This window comes from Bos indicus x Bos taurus, chromosome 8 (genome assembly GCF_003369695.1).
Source record: "Bos indicus x Bos taurus breed Angus x Brahman F1 hybrid chromosome 8, Bos_hybrid_MaternalHap_v2.0, whole genome shotgun sequence".
In the NCBI taxonomy this organism is placed as follows: Eukaryota; Metazoa; Chordata; class Mammalia; order Artiodactyla; family Bovidae; genus Bos; species Bos indicus x Bos taurus.
The window spans coordinates 84,009,512-84,035,686 of record NC_040083.1 but is presented as its reverse complement, the minus strand read 5'-3'; the positions used below and the strand labels follow the sequence as shown (position 1 = coordinate 84,035,686).

General features: G+C 37.0%; 2 protein-coding genes across 2 annotated transcripts in view; one reads left to right on the top strand and one right to left on the bottom strand.

Annotated features, from left to right (window-relative positions):
- The window catches only part of CENPP (centromere protein P), a 238,588-nt gene that overhangs the window by 127,797 nt on the left and 84,616 nt on the right, over positions 1-26,175 (bottom strand). The gene's annotated exons all lie outside the window — the stretch shown is intronic.
- Positions 9,422-17,756, top strand: OMD (osteomodulin). Its single transcript, XM_027550306.1, has 3 exons — positions 9,422-9,934; positions 15,165-16,118; positions 17,127-17,756. Exons 2-3 carry the CDS (start codon positions 15,179-15,181, stop codon positions 17,453-17,455), a joined length of 1,269 nt encoding a protein of 422 aa, XP_027406107.1. The 5' UTR covers positions 9,422-9,934; positions 15,165-15,178; the 3' UTR covers positions 17,456-17,756.

The window sequence follows — 26,175 nt, the reverse complement described above, 5'->3', positions numbered from 1 at the left end:
TGAGCAATATTCTATTGTATATATATATATATGTACCACTACTTCTTTATCCATTCATCTGTTGATGGACATCTAGGTTGCCTTCATTTCCTAGCTATTGTACTAGGTTGGTGCAAAAGTAATAGTGGCATTATATTGTTGAATTTTGCTGCTTTATATTGGAATACATTCTTAAGTAAATGTGGTTATGTTATGCATCATTTTAATGTGCATTTCTTACTTTAAGTTTATTTGCTAATTACTTATTACTTGCTTTATATTTATATTACACATAATATAAATTCAATGTATATGTATTTTAGACTAGGGAAATGATGTCACACAAAAAGCAAATTCAAGTGATTTGCTTATTCCATTCAAAATGGGTCATAAAGCAGCAGAGATAACTTGCAACATCAACACATTTGGCTGAGGAACTGCTAATGAACGTACAGTGCAGTGGGGTTTCAAGAAGTTTTGCAAAGGAGACGAGAGTCTTTAAGGTAAGGAGCACAGTGGCTGGCATCAGAAGCTGACAACGACCAAATGAGAGCAATCACCAAAGCTTATCTTCTTACAACAACATGAGAAGTTGCTGAAGAACTCAATGTCAACCACTCTACAGCCTGCACTTGAAGCAAATTGGAAAGGTGAAAAAACTCAGTAAGTGTTGCCTCATGAGCTGACTGAAAAAAAAAAAAAGGCTGTTTTTGAAGGGTTGGCGTCTCTTATTCTGTGCAACAATGAACCATTTCTCAACTGGATTGTGACATTCGATGAAAAGTGGATTTTATACGACAACCAGTGGTGACCAGTTCAGTGGCAGAACTGAGAAGTTCCAAAGCACTTCTCAAAGTCAAACCAGCGCCAGAAAAAGATCATGGCCAAAGTCTGGTGATCTGCTGTCAGAGTGGTCCATTATAGCTTTCTGAATCCTGGCAAAACCATATATATGAGAAATATGCTCAGCAAATCAATGAGATATACAGAAAACTGCAACGCTTGCAGCCCGCACGGGTCAACAGAATGGGCTCAATTCTCCATGACAACGCTCAACCACACATCACACAATCAATACTTTGGTTGATTGAACTGGGCTAAGGAGTTTTGCCTCGTCCTCCATATTCACCTGACCTCTCGTCAACCGTCTACTACTTCTTCAAGCCTCTCAAACATTTTTTGCAGGGAAAATGCTTCCACAACCAGCAGCATATAGAAAATGCTTTCCAAAAGTTCAGCGAATCCTAAAGCATAGATTTTTACACTACATGAAAACTATTTATCATTGGCAAAAATGTGTAGATTGTTCAGTTCAGTCGCTCAGTCGTGTCTTAACTCTTTGCGACCCGTGTCTTAACTCTTTGCGACCCCATGAATCGCAGCACGTCAGGCCTCCCTGTCCATCACCAACTCCTGGAGTTCACTCAGACTCACGTCTATAGAGTCAGTGATGCCATCCAGCCGTCTCATCCTCTGTCGTCCCCTTCTCCTCCTGCCCCAAATCCCTCCCAGCATCAGAGTCTTTTCCAATGAGTCAACTCTTCGCATGAGGTGGCCAAAGTACTGGAGTTTCAGCTTTAGCATCAGTCCTTCCAAAGCAATGCCAGGGCTGATCTCCTTTAGAATGGACTGGTTGCATCTCCTTGCAGTTCAAGGGACTCTCAAGAGTCTTCTCCGACACCACAGTTCAAAAGCATCAATTCTTCGGTGCTCAGCTTTCTTCACAGTCCAACTCTCACATCCATACATGACCACAGGAAAAACCATAGCCTTGACTAGACGAACCTTTGTTGGCAAAGTAATGTCTCTGCTTTTCAATATGCTATCTAGGTTGGTCATAACTTTGCTTCCAAGGAGTAAGCATCTTTTAATTTCATGGCTGCAGTCACCATCTGCAATGATTTTGGAGCCCAAAAAGATAAAGTTTGACACTGTCTCCATTGTTTCCCCATCTATTTCCCATGAAGTGATGGGACCAGATGCCATGATCTTAGTTTTCTGAATGTTGAGCTTTAAGACAACTTTTTCACTCTCCTCTTTCACTTTCATCAAGAGGCCTTTTAGTTTCTCTTCACTTTCTGCCATAAGGGTTAGATTGTAATGGTTCCTATTTTGATTAATAAAGATGTGTCTGAGCCCTATAATGATTTAAAATTAATAATATGAAACAGCAGTTACTTTTTCACCAACCTAATAAATAGTGCTGCAATGAACATTGGGATAAGTGTGACTTTGAATTATGGTTTGGAGATTTTTTTTTTAAATAAGGAAAATTTATAATGGAAGCAAAAGCAGAAAAACACTAAAATGAACTTTCATGTACTTCTGACTCAATTTTTAAAAGGACCAACTTACGTGTGTGTAAGGATGTTCAGTTATGTCTAACTCTTTATGACCCCATGCATGGTAGACCGCCAGGCTCCTCTGTCCAGGGGATTTTCCAGGCAAGAATACTGGAGTGGGCTACCATTTCCTTCTCCAGGGGCTCTTCCTGACCCAGGGATTGAACCCACATCTCCTGCAGCTCCTACACTGGCAGGTGGATTCTTTACAACTGAGCAATCTGGGAATTCTTATAGCCAATTATATTCATTTACACTCTCATCATTATTACTATTTTTAATAATAGCATTATTTGAAGTATAATTCACATATCATACAATTCGCCATTTAAAGCATACAGTTCAAAAAACAGCATATAGCTAAAAGATTTTTAACATATTCAAGGTTAGCAGCCATCACAAAATTAATTACAGAACATTTTTGTCACTTCTGAAGGAAATCCTGTCCTGATTAAAATCACTCTTCATTTACTCCCAGCCTTCAGTTCAGTTCAGTTCAGTCACTCAGTTGTGTCCGACTCTTTGCGACCCCATGAATCACAACCTGCCAGACCTCCCTGTCCATCACCAAATCCCAGAGTTCACCCAACTCATGTGCATCGAGTCAGTGATGCCACCCAGCCATCTCATCCTCTGTCATCTTCTCCTCCTCCTGCCCTCAATCCCTCACAGCATCAGAGTCTTTTCCAATGAGTCAACTCTTTGCATGAGGTGGCCAAAGTACTGGAGTTTCAGCTTTAGTATCATTCCTTACAAAGAAACCCCAGGGCTGATCTCCTTCAGAATGGACTGTTTGGATCTCCTTGCAGTCCAAGGGACTCTCAAGAGTCTTCTCCAACACCACAGTTCAAAAGCATCAATTCTTCGATGCTCAGCTTTCTTCACAGTCCAACTCTCACATCCATACATGACCACTGGAAAAACCATAGCCTTGACTAGACGGACCTTTGTTGGCAAAGTAATGTCTCTGGCTTTTCAATATGCTATCTAGGTTGGTCATAACTTTTCTTGAGTAACCCACAAATCCACTGTTTTCATCAATTTGCTTATTCTGGACATTTCATACAGAGAAGGCAATGGCACCCCACTCCAGTACTCTTGCCTGGAAAATCCCATGATTGGAGGAGCCTGGTAGGCTGCGGTCCACGGGGTTGCTAAGAGTCGGACACAACTGAGCGACTTCACTTTCACTTTTCACCTTCATGCATTGGAGAAGGAAATGGCAACCCACTCCAGTGTTCTTGCCTGGAGAATCCCAGGGACAGAGTAGCCTGGTGGGCTGCCGTCTATGGGGCTGCACAGAGTCGGACACGACTGAAGCGACTTAGTAGCAGCAGCAATACTCCATTGTATGAATGGACCACTTTAATTCATCCATACATCAGCTGTTGGACATTTGTTTTTACCTTTTGGCTATTATAAATATGCTGCTATAAATACGGGCACACAGTTTTTGTGTGAATATGTATCTTCACTTTTCCTGGGTATACACTTAGGAGTAAAACTGATTGGTTAAGTGGCAACTTTATGTTCAATTATTTGAGGACTGTAGATTGTTTTCCAAAGTGGCTGTGCCATTTTAAATTTTCATCAGCAATATATAGAGATTCTAATTTTTCCACATCATCACCAATACTCACAGTTGTCCATATATTTTACTTCAGCTACTAGAAAACATGAAGTAGTACCTCACTGTGGTTCTGATGTGCATTTTCCTGATGATCAGTGATGTTAAGCATCTTTTCATGTATTTATTGATCATTTGTTATCTTTGGAGAAACATTTATTTAGATCCTCCAGTCATTTTAAAATTGGTCATTATCATTATTATTGACTTGTATGAGTTTATTAACTATTCTAGACACAGGTTCTTAGTCACATATATGATTTGCAAACTTTTTTCCCCACGTGTGGGTGTTGTTTTTTTCCCCCCACTCTTGTGGTATCTTTTGGTACAGAAAAAAAAAAAATCTAAATTTTAATGGTACCCAATTCATCTATTTTTCTTCTGTTTCTTATGCTTTCAGGGTCACATCTAAGAAACTGATGCCTACCTAACCCAAGGTCATAATGACTAATTTTTCTTCTGAAATGTAATAGTATTAGCTCTGAAACTTAGATCTTTATTCCATTTTCACTAAATTTTTACATGTGACCCAGTTGTCTTAGCACCATTTGTTCAAAGGAGATCAAGATATAAAAGATTTCTATCACTCCAGAAGGTTCTTCCATGCTCCCTTCTAGTTCATACTCCCACTTCATCCAGCATATATTCATTCATTCACTCACTGAACCAAGCAGACATATCCATCCCAGAACTTTGCCACTGGCAATATAACCATCTCCTAAAAATTTCCTTAATAACTGTTAACCTGAGTAAACATTCCAATCCCAAAGAAAGGCAATACCAAAGAACATTCAAACTACTGCACAACTGCACTCATCTCACATGCTAGTAAAGTAATGCTCAAAATTCTCCAAGCCAGGCTGCAACAGTATGCGAACGGTGAACTTCCAGATGTTCAAGCTGGATTTAGAAAAGGCAGAGGAACCAGAGATCAAATTGCCAGCATCTGCTGGATCATTGAAAAAGCAAGAGAGTTCCAGAAAAACATCTACTTTTGCTTGATTGACCATGCCAAAGTCTTTGACTGTGTGGATCACAACAAACTGAAAAATTCTTCAAGAGATGGGAATACCAGACCACTTGACCTGCCTCCTAAGAAATGTGTATGCAGGTCAAGAAGCAACAGTTAGAACTGGACATGGAACAACAGACTGGTTCCAAATTGGGAAAGGAGTACGTCAAGGCTGTATATTGTCACCGTGCTTATTTAACTTCTGTGCAGAGTACATCACGAGAAATGCCAGGCTGGATGAAGCACAAGCTAGAATCAAGATTGCCGGAAGAAATATCAATAACCTCAGATACGCCACCCTTATGGCAGAAGCGAAGAAGAACTAAAGAGCCCCTTGATGAAAGTGAAAGAGAAAAGTGAAAAAGTTGGCTTAAAACTTAACATTCAGAAAACTAAGATCATGGAATCCAGTCCCATCACTTCATGGTAAAAGATGGGGAAACAATGGAAACAGTGACACTTTATTTTTGGAGTTTCAAAATCACTGCAAATGATGACTGCAGCCATGAAATTAAAAGACACTTGCTCCTTGGAAGAAAAGCTATGACCAAACTACATAGCATATTAAAAAACTGAGACATTACTTTGCCAACAAAGGTCCGTCTAGTCAAGGCTATGGTTTTTTCTGTGGTCATGTATGGATGTGAGAGTTGGACTATAATTTGGAAAGCTGAGTGCTGAAGAACTGATGCTTTTGAACTGTGGTGTTGGAGAAGACTCTTAAGAGTCCCTTGGACTGCAAGGAGATCAAACTAGTCAATCCTAAAGAAAATCAGTCCTGAATATTTATTGGAAAGACTGATGATGAAGCTGAAACTCCAATACTTTGGCCACCTGATGTGAAGAACCGACTCATCAGGAAAGACCTGATGCTGGGAAAGATTGGAGGTGGGAGGAGAAGGAGAAGATTGGAGGTGGGAGGAGAAGATTGGAGGCGGGAGGAGAAGGGGACAACAAAGGATGAGATGGCTGGATGGCATCACCAATTCGATGGACATGAGTTTGAGTAGGCTCCAAGAACTGGTGATGGACAGGGAAGCCTAGAGTTTTGCAGTCCATAGGGTGGCAAAGAATCAGACATGACTGAGTGACTGAACTGAACTCAGTAAACATAAGTGATAGTAATTCTGCTCCCTGGATCCACATATCCCATCCTCTTTAACAAACGAAACGAAACAAAACAAAACATTCTCATTAATTTGGCAAAGGGAAACACATCTTATCACTTTTTCCTGAATCTGAAAATGCTATTGCTTTGTACTTTATTCCCAGTCAGTGAAAATAAAGACAAAACAAAACATTGAATGGATTATATAAACAACAACTTTATTTTTCTGCTTCTCCTGAATTGGCAAGCTGACTTTTTAAAAATTTATTTTTAATTGAAGGATAATGGCTTTATAACATGACTTTTGTTTCTGCTATACATCAATATGAATTAGCCATAGGTATACACATGTCTCCTCCCTCTTGAACCTCCCTCCCTCCTCCTACCCCTCTAGGTTGTTACAGGAGGCCCAGTTTGAGCTCCCTAAGTCATACAGCAAATGTCCATTGGCTATCTATCTGTTTGGTAGCGCATATGCTTTCATGCCCCTATCTCTATTCGTCGTACCCTCTCCTTCCTCCCCACCCCCAACCCCACACCCATAAGTCTGTTCTCTATGTCTGCGTCTCTGCTCCTGACCTGCAAATAGGTTCATCAGTACCATCACAACTACTTTTTAATTGTATATACTATTTTGGAAATTTGTGTGAGGGTGGAGAGTACTGGATGCCTCTGAGTGCTCCTTTGCACTCTCTGCCATTTGTGGCTAATAGTATACTGGCCTTTAAAAGTCTCTTTTTTTGGTAAGAATTTGGTTTATTTTAACCCCCAATTTCTAGTTAAACAGTTTAGGCTCTGGATTTCTCATGCTTTGTGGAAATACATATTTTACATTCCCTGGACTGGGGGGAGGGGGGGAGGTTCAGGATGGGGGGACACATGAACACCCATGGCTGATTCATGTCAATGTATGGCAAAACCCACCACAATACTGTAAAGTAATTAGCCTCCAATTAAAATAAAGAAATTAATTTAAAAGAAAAATAAAATTCTTCTCTTTACTTCCTTATATGATGAGGTTTCTATGGTATCTCCCAGTTTTGTTATTGTATGGTTTATTGATTTGAATTGTATTTTTTATCTCACATGGTTTAGTTAGGTGTTAACTGAGAGAAATACAAACCAACAGTCTAGTTGTCTGAATAGTAAAGATTTACAAAATGTCCTCTTGAAATACAAGCTATCCCTTCAAAAATATTAAGAAAAAAGTTACAACATCATTTGCATATGATTCATATGTACCTGAAAAACCCAGGACAATCAACTGAAAAATGACACAGTCGTGCATATAGGTAGCCATAATATATAAAAAAAGAAACCCTAAAAATCAATCAGAAAGACAAATAACATAATAGAAAAATGAGCAAAAAAAAAAAAATTAACAGGCATATCTCAGAAGAGAAAATCCAAATGGCTGAAAAACATTTGAAAAAATGTTCAACCTGTTTAGTAATAAGGGAAATGGAAATTAAAATCAAAAGTAATACCTTCATATACCAAATAAATTGGGGAAACAGTCAGATAATGTCAAGTGTTAGTGAGATCTAAAACAACTGTTGTCTTTCATTCCCACCACCTCAACTTGCCTATCTGTAAGCTCCCTCCAGCAGTTCTGCCAGTTACACCACCATTCCTTACCAGCATACATCACAGTAGTGTCAGAACTATTGACTTATACCTCTGTGCTCATTCATTTTTCCATTGCACTCCACACCACTTGATATATGTTTATTTTCTATCTTCCTCTTCCATGATAAAAAGAGACTATTTTAGCTGCTAGCTCCTCAGCAACTAAAACTGCCTTGAATAAAGTAGGTGTTCAACAAGTATTAGCTGGATGAATAAATGAATTAAAAATGTTTATTATGGTTTATTACCATAATTACTAGGTCTCAGTCAGACCTTTCCTAGCCAGCACTAATTATTTGGCTCTGACATTTTGAATCTACTTCAATCAAATTATAATCGTAGAATGTAATTTAGATTTTCACCAATTCAACTGACTTTTCTCCCTAACTGCTACAATTATAACCATCAACTGAGGGAATTCCCTGGCAGTCCAGTGGTTAGGACTCTGTGCTTTCAGTGCTGAGGGTAAGGGTTCAATCCTTGGTAGAGGAACTACGATCCTGCAAGCTCCACAGCATGGCCAAAATAAATTAACTAATTAAAAAATAAAATAAACTCCAACTGAAACAGTGAACTATCACAATTACTTGCAGCTTCTATTTTCCCTCTAAGGTCTGACTCAAACCAACTCTCCCATCCCCTACCAAACTAAAACTCGATGACATCATCAACCTTTATTTAAATTTCCTAGATACTACTTTTAATTCTGAGTGTTCTAGCTATTTATTGATAAATATTTTCACATTTGTTAAGAACATGAAAATATAATCACTATCACAAGTTCAAATCTCAGAGTTAAATGAAGAATTAAAGAAAAATTAAGCTGCTAATTTTAAATTAATCTTCCAAAAGAACCATCAGGGCATATAGAATAATTTTTGGATAAAGTACATCCTTAGTGTGAAAGCCTGAGGTTTAAGAACAAACACTAATAGGAAACATATGGAAAAGATCAGTAACGGGATGAAATCTTGGCCCAAATATGATTTGCCACGTTTTACAGACCAGTGTCTCAAATAACAGATAAGATTTTTATAATACTGCCAAAACATCTCCTGAAACACCATACACTTTTTAAAAGTCTGAAGTCTAACCAAATAAATCTTGCGAGTTATTTGTAAAAACTTAATGGAAAATACTATTTTGAGGAAACAAAAACAAATTTCAATAATTACTTTATCTTATTAGTTTGTACAAGCTTAAAAGAATCTCCCAAAAGAATGAACTCAAAATTCACTGCCAAGAGATACAAGTTAACTCTTTGTTTAAAATATGAAAACATTAGTATAAAAATATAGCATTTAAGTAGTTAATTGTTACTCTTCAGGAAAGACTATTCAGTGAAATTTGTAAATTTCCTAACATCTGCAAAATAAAGGCAAAAATGGTTGGTCAACAGAAGTTCCTAACTCCATCTTATTTAATATTATAAAATTAATTTTTGTACTAGTAAAAATAGACAAATTAGAGATATACCTTCTGAGTAAATTCCATAACAAAGAGAATAATTCTATTTCAAATATTTTATTAGAAGGTATGCTAGTGGATCTATTTGGGAGGAAAGTGAGAAAGCTGATAGAAAAGGTATAATTCTTTTTATGGAAAAGCAATATATCCAATCTGTGTCACAAATGACAATCTATTTCATTTTTAAAATAAACTAGAAGTGAAATGCTGTATATTTCTAATCCTGATTCCCTGTCTTAATAAAGGAAAGCACTGGTGAGAACACAAGGTATCAGATAACCGAAGTCTCAAGACGACTCTGAGTTCCACCTTAAAATGCCAAGACACTGAACTCCATGTTACTGTGAACCTTAATTTGAAGAATTCTTTGGCATGAAAATGAAAATAAAAACAGTAATCAGTACATGCTGTTTCATTTAGTTCTGTTTGCCTTTCATATTAGAGGAAATTCTTGCCATTCCTCAAACCAAAATTAAGGGGGAAAGAAAGAAGTAAGCCACATAAATCTGACCAAGAACACAAGCATTTAAATTAAGAGTCCACAAAGTTTCAGATAATGAAAAGAAATACATAATTTTAATTCAACCCAAGTATTTTCCAAGCAGATTATATTTGCTTAAATTGCTATAGCAATTCAAGGGACAGCCCTGCCTGAACACAACAGTTACTGTGGATTTTTAAGAGACTCAGTTTAAGAATTCAGGAATTTCTGATTCATTCACAGGATTTGCAAATTCATCAGCCCCTGAAAACTAAAGCAAATTCAACAGGTATGATGATAAAATAATTTTCAATTTTTAAAAAAATATTCCTGCTGTTAAAAATAAAGTATATTTGATTTAACATTAAAATAGATTGTAGCCACCATAAATGCATAATTTTGGTAAGCAATATCTGGTAAAAGTTACATTAAATTTGGATTAGCCAAAATATTCAGGGAAAGAAGTAATGCAGGAAATTTAATTTTCTAACTTAAGGTTTACCCAATAAATAATCTTTGTTTAGAGTTTTATTTTTTACTTTGAATGAAAGATTTTCAGGTTAATACAGTAATTTCTGTTTCTCTTTCTTTTTCTTTCTCAACTTTGACCAAAAAAGTTGCTGACAAAAAATCAGCAAACACCTTTGAGTCATACATCTGAGCAATGCTAGAGATTCTGGTTGTAAAGAAATGGGTATTTGTATAAATTTCACTGGACATTTTCTCAAAATTTCTCTATTAACCAAATATTACAATGTGTTTGCCTCTTCCTCAAAGAGAAAATGTAAGTACTGTAGCTCTAAAGGATCTAGTTTCTTGGGTTTCAGTTAACTAAGATTCAAATGTATTATGGCTAAAAATAATCTTGAGACTTTCATATTTTTAATAGCAAAAGAGTCTTACTTCTTTAGGCCTTGGGTGTGATACTGATGTATACAACTTTAATTTTACAGACTTAAATTTAAAACTGGTTTGGAAAATTTCTGAATTATATACTAATAGTTGGGTCTCTTATTACACTTTAGCTTCTATGGCATACCAATGAGACAAATATTTAAAATAATTAAATGCTATGAAGCTTTCAAATTACTTTAAACTTTTCAGAACAAAATTCCATCTCAGTTTGATTAGTAATTTAAATTAAAACTTTCTTGATGAAAGTAAGAGTGCTTTTTTCCAGGTAGGAGAAATGTTATGATATAGAAACTTAGCTGTAATATGAAAAATACACATTAACAAATAATTTTAAAAGCCTGGTAACATGTTTCACTTTGCTTTAAACTTTCTGTTTCACATTTGTTATTTTTCTACTAAACAAGGTAATAGAGAAGTGAATACAGTATATTGTGACAGAAATATTTTCTTTTCTATTAGAAAAGAAAACAGCCATGCTCTCTGTGACTATGTTCTTTTAGAGAAATCACTGTGATGAAATAAATTCCTAGAAACAATCAACATTAGTAGTAATAAACATCACCAATGAGATGTAATCTATAATTAATCAATCATTCATTCAGCAAATTTCTGAGCACTTCCACAATGTTCATTGTACTACAGCCTATCAAAAATTAGAAGTTGGGATATGAGATGATTGACAGTGAGTTATAATGTTTCACTATGACTTATCCTATAGGAAACATGGCATAAATTGCTGAACATCAAAGGTAGAAGTAATAACAATATGCTTAACAAATGACTGGTAAACAATTAGCTGAATGAAAAATTTGGATGAAAAGAAACAAGATCACTGTAACAAGTAAAATGATCAGGGGTGAAGTTGAGGAGTTAGAGGAATAGAAAATAATGGCTATATCCATGAAGATGGAGTGGATTTCTGAACAGAAAACTGCAGTAAGTCAAAAGGGAGTGGGACAAAGTTGAGCTATAGAGCCAAGGTCTTCCATGAATGAGGGCTCAACGGATGAGCTCAGATTCAGAAGACAAACTGTCTTCAGGGAAAGACCTTTCTTCTTAGTTGGCCAAAAAGATCAAAAGCAGCTAATACTAAGAATCTCATTTTCAGAAAGGCCCCTATCTTCAGGTCTGGATTCCAAGTCAAAAGTAAAGGCTGAACTAAAAAGTATCATCCAGGTCTCTTTCCCCCCAAATTTCTCGTAACTATTGAATAGTCACAACTTTAATTCTCAAATATAAGGTTACTAATTGATAATTACTGATATTCTTAACACAAGGGTAAAATTCAGAGCTCTGATGAGTAGTGCTGTTTTTGAAGTTTGACTGTATAACAGTCAACCTCTGAGACCCTATACACGGCCTGATCCTGGATAGTTGTTATGCTTCTGCCTCTTTGCTTCTACTTTCATCTCAAATTCATGGAGCAGTACTTTATGTTCTATTATCCATTCCTGCTAATCTCCCTAAATCTTGGCCAAATGATGTCTACAAAGATTTCCCTGTCTCATTCTTGCAGGGTTAAGCCACTGGCTCCCACAGAACTGATATCTCTGCTGCAAGCCATATTTCCCTTTGTCTGAGAATCGGTTCACTGTGTTGTGACTCTCTTGTCCACTAAATTGAATGCTCTTTATAGAAGGAGCCATGTCTTCATGTTTTTTTCAGTCTGTGTTCCCCACCGATCACAGTGCCTCACCCCTAAAATTCAAGACAATCACTGAATAACCAAATCAAACTAAATAAATCACCAGTAATATTTGTAAGCTGCTTTGTTAATAATGTCAACACAATTACCTAGTACATGGTCACTAATTCTAGCAGGTGAAAAAGCACTCTTAATCATACCCACTGGGAGCTCCCCAGTCTGGATCAGCCAGCACTGAACACTGTCCTTTGGGATGAGACCATACTCTTTCACTTCCCCTCCCAGGACTCTTACTTGATGCATGAACACTGCAATGTGAAGATCATGGCTCAACTATATTAATGAACTAGGTGTTCATTCCCAATGTGCAAATTCCTGAGATCACAATTTAGGCCTCAAGGTTTTGGGCCAGATTAGCTGTACAATCTTATTTTGCTATTTCAACAGTTAACCGCAACTTCTCAAACATCTCATCCTTTGTTGCTTTACATGTTTTTTGCTCATTTCTTTTATCTGCAAATTTTCTTCTCTACTTCCCTCCGGAGGAACCCTCATATTCCTTCAAAGTCTAATTTAAATGCCATGTCCTACATGGCAGGAATCTAACTGATTATCAAAAGGAAACTACAAATTTCAAAGTCAAAATTGTTTAAAAAGATCAAATCATTACTGTTTTGGCATTTTCTGTAGGAAGGGACAGGATTAAATACAAGACAATGTATTAGAGTAAATGATTATCTATTATAGTTTCTGAGTGAAACAGGAAGCAGGGTCATCATCCAAAACCAATGGTGAGGTTTTAGAGGCTTGTGTAGGAGTAAGGGAAAAGGAATGCACTAATGAGAGGTCACACAGGCAGCACTTGAATGGTCATGACTTTAAAGTGAGCCAGTTGGCACTGTCCTATTTTCTCTCATGCTGTCAGCTGCATGAGTCAGGCTATTGGAGGATGGAGAACTGGAGTAACCAGGATTGGACTATGAAGAGTCAAGGGGCCAGCAAATTGAGGGCATGTGCAGTGATGGTCATGATGCACTATGGGATCTAGGTTGGTAGGACCTGAGTATACTGAGAGGTATGAATGAGGAGCAGTGAAAAACAGTTGGATCAAATAATTTTTAGGTCCCACTGAAAGTGAAAATTGTTGCAGCTGGAGTTACTACATGAAGTAAGTTATAAAGACAGGAGATAGCAGTCAGTATGCAAAAGACTTGCAGTACCCTTGACAAGGCCCTTCATGTGGCTGCATAAGGGCATGCTCAGTCACTTCAATTGTGTCTGACTCTTTGTGACTATGGACTGTAGCCCGCCAGGCTCCTCTGTCCACAAGATTCTCCACGCAAGAATACTGGAGTGGGTTGGTATGCCCTTCTTCAGTGGGTCTCCCCAGCCCAGGGATCAAGCCTGCGTGTCTTACATCTCCTGCATTGGCAGGCGGGTTCTTCATTACTAGCAGCACCTGGAAGACTAGAGGAATATTTACATTCTGTACTATTCAGATTCTGACAAGAAAAGAAAACAGACTAAGAAACTAAGTTGTTAGGATCTAGGGCAGCCTTTCTCAAGGAGGGTTCTGTCAGAGAAAATGATTTAAGTAACTATTTTTTCATTTATCCAATGATGAAAAATAATACCATTCTAGATGAACAGGAGATAAGCTGTTTCATTAATTCTCTCTATTAGAATATTAATCTCATGAAATCCTGGATGAGAAGGGTAGAGAAAAATGGCCTTAGAATAAAAGGTATGATTTTTTTAAACTTTTCCTAAATAACATACTTATTCCATCTGGATCACTTTCTAATTTGCAAAGTACTTTAACATGCATACCTCATATGCATTTATGACAATAACAACTACCAAGTGAGATAAGCAGGCAAGTGATTATAGTTCTTATTTTACTGATGAGGCAAGAGGCAGATGTAAGTGACTCGACTGTCATAAGTGATGGGACTGAAATGAAGGTTTTCAGACTCCTCATCCAGTTCACATTCCCCATCATTCACTACAACTTCAAGTTTCAGCACGACTGTTGTCCTTTGTCTCTCTTTCGCAAGCTGAGCACTCCCTCCTTTACAATCCTACCCCACACATACCCTCCTATTCACTGTATTGCACGTCCGATTCTCCACTAGACCTAAACTCCTAGGAACTAAGGAGAGTGTGTTTTTAATACCTGTGTATCTAGAAATTAACTAAAAAAAAAAAAATTAGTGGAAAGAAAAAAGCTAGGAGGGTAATTAGGAAAAATGTATAGAAAAAACAATTAGAAACTAAAACTTTATAGAATGTAAATATTGTGTATATCTAGGATTTGATGCAGTTATTCAAGTAGAGTCAGAGACAAAATAATTGGATTCTGGAAACTATTTCACAGGGAAAATTTGAAGTGACAGTCAGACTTGGACAGAAAACACTAAGAGGAAACATGATACTTATTTTTAATATCTCAAGCTTTCACATAAAATGGAGTGTTCTATGTTTTTCCGAAGAACCGAAAAGAACATCAGCAAACAGGAGTTACAGTGGGCAAATTTTGGTCAGTATTAATAATCTCCTAAGTAACTAAAACATAGGGTCTCTCTTCTCACAGGTAGTGAACATCACTGAAGGGGCCAAATAGTGAGAACATCTAATATCCATATGGAAAAAGCACTCAGCTTTGGGGTAGAAAGATGTCATGCTATCATTGTGAATTCAGTCTAGTAAGCCAGACAAATCGAGATTCTCTAAAAAGATGATTACTTAGTCTGGTTTAATGCAGCATGAGGCTTTTTAAAAAATATTACCTTAAACATTAATTTTGTTCTGAGCAGCAGCCATTAATTCTGGACATTCTTTTACATATTTCAAATCAGACCTAAATACTGTGCATTTTAGATAATTGTCAATTTATATAAGAGTTATTACATGTTTCACTCACTTTTTCCACTATATATTTCCTTTTGCCTTGTAATAGGACAAAAAAGAAACATGGGCTTTTCAAGTTTAGTATGTGTCCTTTTCTTCTTTCTTGGAGTCAAAGTATATTGTCAATATGAAAGTTATCAATGGGATGAAGATTATGACCAAGAACCAGATGATGTCTACCAAACAGAATTCCAATTTCAACAAAATATAAACTATGAAGCTCCGTTTCATCAGCATACTTTAGGTTGTGCCAGTGAATGCTTCTGTCCACCTAACTTTCCATCATCAATGTACTGTGATAATCGCAAATTGAAGACTATCCCAAATATTCCAGCACACATTCAGCAAGTCTATCTTCAGTTCAATGAAATTGAGGCTGTGACTGCAGATTCATTTATCAATGCCACTCATCTTAAAGAAATCAACCTCAGCCACAACAAAATTAAATCTCAAAAGATTGATCATGGTGTGTTTGCTAAATTGCCAAATCTACTACAGCTTCACCTACAGCATAACAATTTAGAAGACTTTCCGTTTCCTCTTCCTAAGTCTTTGGAAAGGATTTTTCTAGGTTACAATGAAATCTCCAGACTGCAGACAAATGCTGTGAATGGGCTTGTAAACTTGACCATGCTTGATCTCTGTTTTAATAAAATTGATGATTCTGTGTTACAAGAAAAGGTACTTGCCAAAATGGAAAAATTAATGCAGCTCAACCTATGTAATAATAGATTAGAATCAATGCCTCCTGGTTTGCCTTCTTCACTTATGTATCTGTCTTTAGAAAATAATTCAATCTCTTCTATACCAGAAAATTACTTCAACAAACTTCCGAAACTTCACGCTCTAAGAATATCACACAACAAACTACAAGACATCCCATATAACATTTTTAATCTTTCCAACCTTATAGAGCTCAACGTTGGACACAACAAACTGAAGCAAGCATTCTATATTCCAAGGAATTTAGAACACCTATACCTAGAAAATAATGAAATTGAAAGTATGTAAAATTTCATTTTGTGTATGTCTGTGTTTTACTATTTATTTATAATTTTTATTTTATATTGGAGCATAGTTGAATAACAATGTTGTGTTAGGGTCAGGTGTATAGCAAAGGAATTCAGTTATACATATACAAATATCTATTTTTTTCAATTCTTTTCTCATTTAGGTTACTACCAAATATTGAGCAATGTTCCCTGTTCTAGACAGTAGGTCCTTGTTGGTTACCTATTTTATTTATCTATTTATTTATGGCTGTACTGGGTCTTTGCTGCTGCAAATGGGAGCTACTCTCGAGTTGCAGCACACAGGCTTTAGAGTGTGGGTTCAGTAGTTGTGGTGCAGGGGCGTAGTTGACCCACTACACGTGGAATCTTCCCAGACCAGGGATCGAACCTGTGTTCCCAGCACTGGCAGGCAGATTCTTAACCACTGGACCACCAGGGAAGTCCATTATTGTCTTTTAAAGATAGAAAAAATCTTATTTTGTTCTTTTAAAGAACAGATCTTTAAAAACCCATGCTTTACATGGTGCTACAAATTACAAATGGTTGCTTTGAAGCTGGCTAGGGAAATGGCAGAAAATGGGCCCCAGAGAAATTTGTACTTCAAGGTTTATAGTCTTTTCTATTAAATGTTATCACTTTGAACTCTGAGAATATGTACTACAAAGTATATGAAAAAAATATGAAATACTATAGAGTACACAAAGAAATATGAGATCTTGAATAGTAGAACTATACGTGATTTTCACTTTTTTTCTCTTGAGATTGTTTCTGCTAAGAATTTATTACTTAAATAATTTATTTAATAATTAAATAGTTACTTAATAGCCAATGAAGCCATCATTTATTTTGATAATATAAAATTCATTTATAGTTTCATTTTATTCATTTTATTATTTGAGTACTATAAAATAATTAAACGTAACAAATATTTTAATAAAATCCATTACAGTATTATGGATATAATACAGAAGGATTAATTTTTAATTTGTATTTTTCAGATGTCAATGTCACAGTGATGTGTCCATCAGTTGATCCACTACATTACCACCATTTAACACACATTCGCATAGATCAAAATAAGCTGAAAGCGCCAATAAGCTCATACATTTTCCTCTGCTTCCCTCATATACACACTATTTATTATGGTGAACAACAAAGCACTAACGGTCAAACGATACAACTGAAGACCCAAGTTTTCAGGAGATTTCAAGATGATGGTGATAGTGAAGATCATGATGATCATCATGAAGGCCCAGAAGAAGAAGGAACAGAAGAAAACATTGATGCTCACTATTATGGAAGTCAAGAATGGCAAGAAACTATATAGGTATACATTTATAACTTCATAAGATCTTATTATTCAATATAAATTTAGCTAAATATGCATAGTTCATAGTAATATAGATAGAATTGAGTACTTAGTATACTAAGATCAGATTGAATTTAGGTTGTTGATAACATCTTCATCATTATATAGGATTATAATTTACTCAAAATGATACAAATCTTGTAGAAATATAAATTAGAATGACAAGTAGGATCAAAAAACTACACTTAGAACATAAAATTATCATGTTGAGAAAAAAAACAAGTATGCTTATCTGTATTAACAGTAATTTTTCTAAAAATGATGAAAGAAGTAGCATTAGAAGCTAACAATTGTAAACCACGCACTTGAAATCACTATGAGTATACTGTTTAAATGCCAAGAGGTCATATTAATGTAACAGGCAGCAACTCATTTAAGGAATAGACTATTTTCTTTGGTCTAATCTCCAGAAAAGCTTTCATACTTTTATTTGGCTATCATCACCATGACAGCCACCCACTCTGGTCCTACCACTTAGAGCACAGAATGAGTTTTGATTTTCAAAAGAGGTTATCCTAACTAAGGATCCAAGGCACAAATTTATGAAATCAACTAGTCTTACTTTTTTGTTGTTTTGTTTTAAATTTGTTTTTCTTTTTAATTGAAGGATAATTGCTTTACAGAATTTTGCAGTTTTCTGTCAAACCTCAACATGAATCAGCCATAGGTATACATATATCCTCTCTCTCCTGAACCCCCTTCCCATCTCCCCCCCCCACCCTACCCCTCCAGGCTGACACAGAGCCCCTGTTTGAGTTTCCTGAATCACAGAGCAAATTTTACACATGGTAGTGTAAGTTTCCATGTTACTCTTTCCATACATCTCACTCTCTCCTCCCCTCTCCCCATGTCCATAAATCTATTCTCTATGTCTGTTTCTCCATTGCTGACCTGTGAATAAATTCTTCAGTACCATTTTTCTAGATTCCATATATATGCATTAGAATACAATATTTATCTTTCTCTTTCTGACTTACTTCACTCTGTATAATAGATTCTAGTTTCATTTGCCTGGTTAGAACTGACTCAAAGGTGTTCCTTTTTATGGCTGAGTAACATTCCATTGTGTATATGTACCATAACTTCTTTATCCATTCATCTGTCAATGGATATCTAGATTGCTTCTATGTTCTAGCTATTGTAAACAGTGCTGCAGTGAAAAATGGGATACATGTGCCTTTGAAATCAACTCGTCTTACTTTTCTCTCAGAGCACCAAAGCAACAAAAACTTAAACCTTGTATTTGGATGACTGCATGTGTGCACGCTAAGATGCTTCAGCCATGTCTGATTCTTTGCAACCTTATGGATTGTAGCCGGCCAGGCTCCTCTGTCCACGGAGATTCTCCAGGCGAGAATACTGGAGTGGGTTGCCATGCTCTCTTCTATGGGATCTTCCTGACCTAGGGATAGAACCTGCATCTCTTATGTCTCTCACATTGGCAGATGGGTTCTTTACCACTGGCACCACCTGGGATGCCCATTTGGATGCCAGAAAAACAGCAAAATTTGTATTTTAGCAAATTTCAGCTATTATACAACACAATCTTTTCTATGTTCCATTTTAATTGGGATAAACATTTTTTAAATAAATTCACTAGAGAAAGGTTTTAGTTACATAAAAATTTGCTAATAAATAATTGCTCTATTCATAAGATTAAGTTAATGTTAGCACAAGAAAGTATATCAGCATTATTAACACTTCTATTTTCCTAGCACAATATATTAGAAACATATATGTATATCAGCCAATGTTTATGTACATAGTGCTAAAGTTGAATAGAGTTCCTTTGAAATTTGAATAACAGGTTTTGATATCTTCTTTAAAACCTTAATAATCACATATCATTTTGAAGCATTTTAATATGCCTATAATGAAGTATAACTTCTTTGATGAACTTTCTTGATTTACCAGGTTAGTATTTTATAGAATTCCTCAGGTAAGGAATAAACACAAATCTGGGACTGCCTATATAGGAAACTCCTAAAAAAAAATTTTTTTTAAACAGTATTCAAAAAGACCAGACAATTAGAACAATATTTTAGAAGCAGTTTTCTAGCGATGAGTCTAACTTTCTGGAGATGACAGTTTAAAATGAAGCCTCTCATGCTCATTTATATCTTTGAGCAGGTTATTAACATTTAGCAGAAACAGACTACCCGTGTGTCCTAGGGGCTAGCTCAACAATCCAGAATGAATATGAACAATACTCCATTCATTCACTTAATAAACATTCATCAAGGCATGTAGGGCTTAGCAATGAGAGGTCAAACAGAATAGATATGTGCATCTGTGACACTGTAAGACAACAGCTGTGATGGTAAAGAGTAAATGTTAGTGATGTGGGTAAAGCACATTTTCAAAAGAGGTAAAAAACTTTAAGGACCATCTCCTCCTTTACTGACATTTTAAAAAACAGGGTTACAAATGTAAACATTTATTATGATCTAACATATGGAAAACACTGTGGATGTTTTATGAGATGAGAAAGAGAAGACTATTTAAAATGTAATGAGCGCTGTCAGGAAAATACAAATTATAAAAAAACTACAACCAGATAGTTTACATTTACTGGATGGCTGAAATCAAAAAGGCAGACAAACAATAAGCATTAGTGAGGAGATGCAGAAAGTGGAATCCACTCGTGACGAAGTCAAACTGTACAGCTGCTTTGGAAAGCAGTCTGGCAGTCCTTCATTTAGTCACCTATGAATCAACAATTCCATTCCTAGATATAAACCTAAGAAAACTGAACACATGTGGTCACACAAAAATATGTACACAAATGTTCATAGCAGCATTATCCATTTATAGCCAAAAAGTAGAAACCACCCAAATGTCCTTCAGCTGATGAAAGGATAAACAAAATGTGGTATATCCACACAATGGAATATTATTCAGTCAAAAGAAGGAAGGATGTTGATACATGTTATAATATAGATGAACCATGAAAACATTATGCTAGTTAGTGAAAAGGCAGTCAGAGAAGAACATGTATTGTATGATTCCATTTATATGAAATGTCTAAAACAGGCAAAACTATAGACACAGAAAGATTATTGGCTGCCTGGGGTTGGGGAGCAGGAGAAACAGGGGAACTAGGCAGTGAGGAGGAGAAGGGGACGACAGAGGATGAGATGGCTGGATGGCATCACCGACTCGATGGACATGAGTTTGGGTGAACTCTGGGAGTTGGTGATGGATAGGGAGGCCTGGCATGCTGCAATTTATGGGGTTGCAAAGAGTCGGACACTACTGAGCAACTGAACTGAACTGAACTGAGGCAGTGACTGATAATGGGTAGAGAATTTCTTTTTGGGTGATGAAAATATTCTAAAATTGACTGTAGTGATAACTGTACAAGTTTGAAAACACTAAAAGTTACTGAATTGCACCCTTTAAAAAAGTGAGTTGTATGAGATGTGAATTATTTTAATAAAGCTGTTATTTAAAAATTTAACAAAGAAAATAAGATGTAATAATTCATTCTAACAAAAGGAAGAAAGAAAGAAAGAAAATGTGGCAGTAACTGAAAAATGATATGAACACAGATATATTAACTTTGCTTCTGGCCAGGATGTGGTGAAGCAACTGAAGGCTTCAAGGAAGAGGTGGCACTTTGATGTGTGAATAGTAACTGACTGGCAGGAGTGAAGAAAATAAGGTCCCAAGGTGAGATTAACATAAAGATGAGGTAATTAGTTATTTCGCTTCTTGTACAGTTAAAACATCCCAAATTTTGAGAATTCTGGAGCATTTATTTTTATCTCCTCCTAAAGTGACAAAAGAAAATACATTTAAGAACAGGCTTAGCAAAGAAAAAAACTGATGGAAACATGGAATTTGAAATCAGATATACCTTGGTAGAAGCCTGACTTCACTCTTATAACTAAGCAAGATGACTCTGAGTGAGTTACTTCTTGAAGTCTCTCTTTCTGCATTTCTGTAAGGAAGGTGGTTCTCACAGGGCTGTTAATGAAGTTGCTCAGTCATGCCCGACTCTTTGCGACCCCATGGATAGTAGCTTGCACCAAGCTCCTCCGTCCATGGGATTTTCAAGGCAAGAGTACTGGAGTGGGTTGCCATTTCCTTCTCCAGGGAATCTTCCCAACCCAGGGATTGAACCCAGGTCTCCCACATTGTAGACAGATGCTTTACCGTCTGAGCCACCAGGGAAGTCCAATACATACCACAGCATTTAACAAAGCACATGCCAGTTACAAGGGTTTCCTGTGGCTCAGCAGTAAAGAATGCCTGCAATGCAGGAGACGAAGGAGTGTGGGTTCGATCCCTGGTAGGGAAGATCTCCTGGAGGAGGAAATGGCAACCTACTCCAGTATTCTTGTTGAGACAATCCTATGGACAGAGGAGGATGGCAGGCTACAGCCTAGGGGGTCACAAAGAGTGACTAAGCACACACACACATGCATGCCAGTTACAGGTATCCTATAAGCAGTAACTATTATTGCAGCATGTCCGGCCCAACCTCCTGCTGGATCTATGTGCCCCGAGCCGTCAGCTGTGCTTCACATGCCTCAGTGGACCCTCTAGAAAGGAGTTTGCATCTTTCAGGTTCCTTCCAAGGTTCTATTGTACAAAAGATTAGTAAACAAGAGAGAATTTACTAAAGGTTTCATTAGGGAGAGAGAAGAGAGATCTAAAATCATATACCCACAACAAACATATTCCAAGTCATTATTTGATGGTTTAGCTTTCCAAAGCACCTCTAGATAGCCTAGAAGGATGAGGAGCAGTTTCCCAGACCCTTCACGAGGCATTTGGCTACCTGGCTCCTCTGGCCAGAGTAAGGTGAAACTCTTCTTGTCTATTAGGTAGAAGAGGTCAAAGAGGCCAACTCTGCTCTCCCTTTAAAGGCAAGTACATATAAACACGTCACAAAATGTCCTCCAGCTGCAGGACCCAGAGGGAGGTAGATGAACAACCATCTTACATTAATCAAAAACACCCAGAGGAACTCATACCCCAAGTAGTTCTCAGTAAAAAGAAAACAAAACAAATAACCACCAATGCTTTCTGCAGAACAGAAGAATAAAGTTCTACCTCCTACCAGAGTTACAGACAAAACTAGGTGATATATCAGGAAAGAAAAAGATGAAAATTCATCAATTTTCTCATTACACTTCAAAATATTAGCTATATTAGCTCTGAGGTTGAACTTTCTGTCTTTGTGCCTACTAATGAATAAATTCAAATGATACCATGAACCCAAGCTTAACAAATACATTAAAAAGGAAATAAAAATAAAGGATATTCAATAAATTTGCTTACAACATACTGGTTGAAAATGTTTAGCATGTATTTAAGTATAACCTGAAAACTATACATTTTTTACTTTATTCCTCAAGTTGGAACCACTAAACCAAAACTCAGATATATGCATATCATGTAACACACTTAACCAATTCCATGGTATGAAAGCTAAAAAAAATAAACCTGTTTCTTCTGTATACTTTTACTGTAGCAAAGAAGTCCAAGGAAAGCTAGAACTAAAACTCCAATTTCCTGATTCCAAATCCATCTTTTCTAAATCTTGGAAATGAAGAATAACAGCAGCTGGAAACAAAATTAAATCATAACAGCTAAAAATCCAGTTTCTTTTATGTTCCAATTTCCTAAATAAATATAACCTGCTATGCCCAGCAGGTAAATATCACAGCATTTCTGGATATGTCTGTCGTTGCATGTTTAGGTTGCAAACTTATTATACGGAGACTTATGTATACTACTCAGAAAAATTAAAATCACAAATATGATCCATTTTAAACATTAACCCTTATTTATATTGAGTCATAATTCCCCTCCCTTTAAGTTTTAGCCTTCTAGTCCAGAAAGTACTTGGGTTCCCATCTTGATTTCATTTGACCAAGGTATAAGGTATTGTACCTGCTTATTAGGTATATTATATTATTAGGTGTATTATACCTGCTTATTAGGTATAAGCAGGTATTTGATACAGAGATTCAAATCATAGACGTCCCACAAAAAGCCCCGAATGTTGGTTAGAAACAAGTCAGAGGTCTTTCCCACACTGAAGGAGCAACAATTACACAAGGTAAAATTCTGATACACCTTCAAAGACATAAAACCCTACAAAGATACCAAGGATAATGTAGTAGGGTTAACAAAAAGAACTCCACAGAAATAACCCTCTCAATTTTGGATAAATGCCTGCTCTTGTGCCTTGACGGCATTCATCTTTTATTCCTGTGCAGTGAAAGTTAAATAGCTCTTTCTGGAGTAGAAAACAATCTAAGTTTGAAACATATTTTACACTGGAAATGGGGTAGTAAAGACTTTGACTCCAAAGAGCAGTCTGGGCTTTGTTCAGCTTCTAGGAATTAATCTATATCTTTGTTTAAAATGAGGGTTATACTTAATGGACATGAATTTGAGAAAACTCCAGGAGATAGTGAAGAACAGGGAAGCCTGGTGTACTACAGTTCATGGGGTCACAAAATGACTTAGCAACTGAACAACAATAACAATTCTCTTGATAGTCCCACGGATAGCAAGGAGATAAAACCAGTCAATCCTAAAGGAAATCAACTCTGAATATTCACTGGAAGGACTGATGCTGAAGCTGAAGCTCCAATACTTTGGCCACCTGTTGTGAACAGCCATTGGAAAAGACCATGATGCTGGGAAAGACCGAGGGCAGGAGGAGAAGGCGGCGACAGAGGATGGGATGATTGGATGGTATTACTGACTCAATGGACATGAGTTTGAGCAAACTCTGGGAGACAGTGAAGAACAGGGAAGCCTGGACTGCTGTAGTCCATGGGGGTGCAAAGAGCTGGATAAGACTTAGCAACTGAACAACAACAACAGATTTTAGAATGGGACAGGCCAAACCTAACAGTCTTAGGTTGGCCACGCCAGAAAGACAACCATGTGGTTTAGGATGGGTCATGTAGAATCAGTCAAACTGGGGGCAGAGTTCAACCATGTGGAATACTCAATTGATCATGCCTATGTACTGAAGCCCCAGTAAAAGCTGAACCATGAGGTTCAGTAGCACTTTCCTGGTTGGCAATACCCATGTTCCTTGTCATGCGTCAATGCTGGGACGGCACTGATGAGAACATCCTGAGAACAATACAAGTTCTGTATGTGGAACCCTCCCAGACTCTGACTACTGCCTCTCTTCGTTTGGGTGATATTTATGTGTATCTTTTCTCTGTGATAAACCATAACCATGAAATAATGGCTTCCAGTGAGTTCCATGATTCCTTTAAGCAAATTATCAAATGTAAGGGTGGTTTTGGGAAACTCTCAAACTTGCAGTTGGTATAAGAAATGAGGATGGTCTTTGGAACTGTGCTCTCAAACTTTAGTTTGACTAACTCTGGGAGGGAACATACATATTTTTCGGTGTAACTCTGAATATTTCTAGAATCTTTCTTGTGCAGTCATCTCCCCTTCAATGTGGATATGACCTCTGATCTCAAAATACTACAAAGAGATGGCATATATGATTACAGGTACATGATTGCTACAAAAACTGTACTGTTCATCTTGTTGGAATACTAATCTTCCTTTCTGGCTATGAAGAAGAAATCTGCCGTAATATGAGCTGCCCAATGGTGGAGGCCACGTTGCAAATAACTGAGGGTGGCCTTCAATCAACATCAAGCAAGGCTGAGGCTTAGTCCTACATTCTGAATGGAGTTGTGGCCAACAACCACATAGGCTCATACACCTTTACCTTACTTGACCCTTGAAAAGAGAGTACAGCCCTAGCCAACACTTTGATTGCAAATGAGGTATAAACAAAGCCATGGACAGAGGAGCCTGGAGGGCTACAGTCCAAAGGGTTGCAAAGAGTCGGATACATCTGAAGCAACTTGGCACTCAAGCACAAGCAAAGCCATATTTGGACTCCTGAGCTACAGAAACTATGGGATAACAAAGGTGTGTTATTTTAGATCACTATACCTGTGATAAATAACCAATAAAATAGGTAATTAGTAGTATTCTTCAGAAATGCAACATTAGAGAGCTATCTCTAAAATGAAAATAGAATCATGCCACTCGCTGGCTTAAAATTTCTCAGTGGTCTCTCACTGAATACAAATGAAAGTCAAACACCACAGCAAGGTATAAAAGACTTTTCCTTAATCTGACCTCTAGTACGCTGTCTGATCTCTCAATATATACCACCCCCCTAACCTCTTCTCTTTCTCCCTCTAAGCTCTAGCCATATACAACTAATTATAAATTATCTTAATGATCTATCCTCCCCCACCTATGTGCTGTTTCCATTCCTAGAGCAATTCTCCCTTGGTCTGCTCCTGCCCTGACTACCCCCTCGTTTTCTCTACAGAAGTCAGTTTGGTGCCACCTCAGTGGCTTTACCCTTTCCCAGATCACTGCAGAATATTTTTGTGTAGCAGGTCGCTCACTGTGCCTTCTATCGCTTGTTTGCTGCTGTTCTTGCTTACTTACAAACTCTTCCTTCTTGAAGGGAAAAAACAAGTTTTGCTTGTCTAGGTTTATTTTTCCACCGTACTGGCAGAGAAGTGGCACTCAATAAACTTCTACTAAATGAATGAATTTACTCTGCTGACAAAGGTCTGTATAATTAAGGCTATGGTCTTCCCAGTGGTCACATATGGTTGTGAGAGCTGAATAGTAAAGAAGGCAGAGAGACGAAGAAA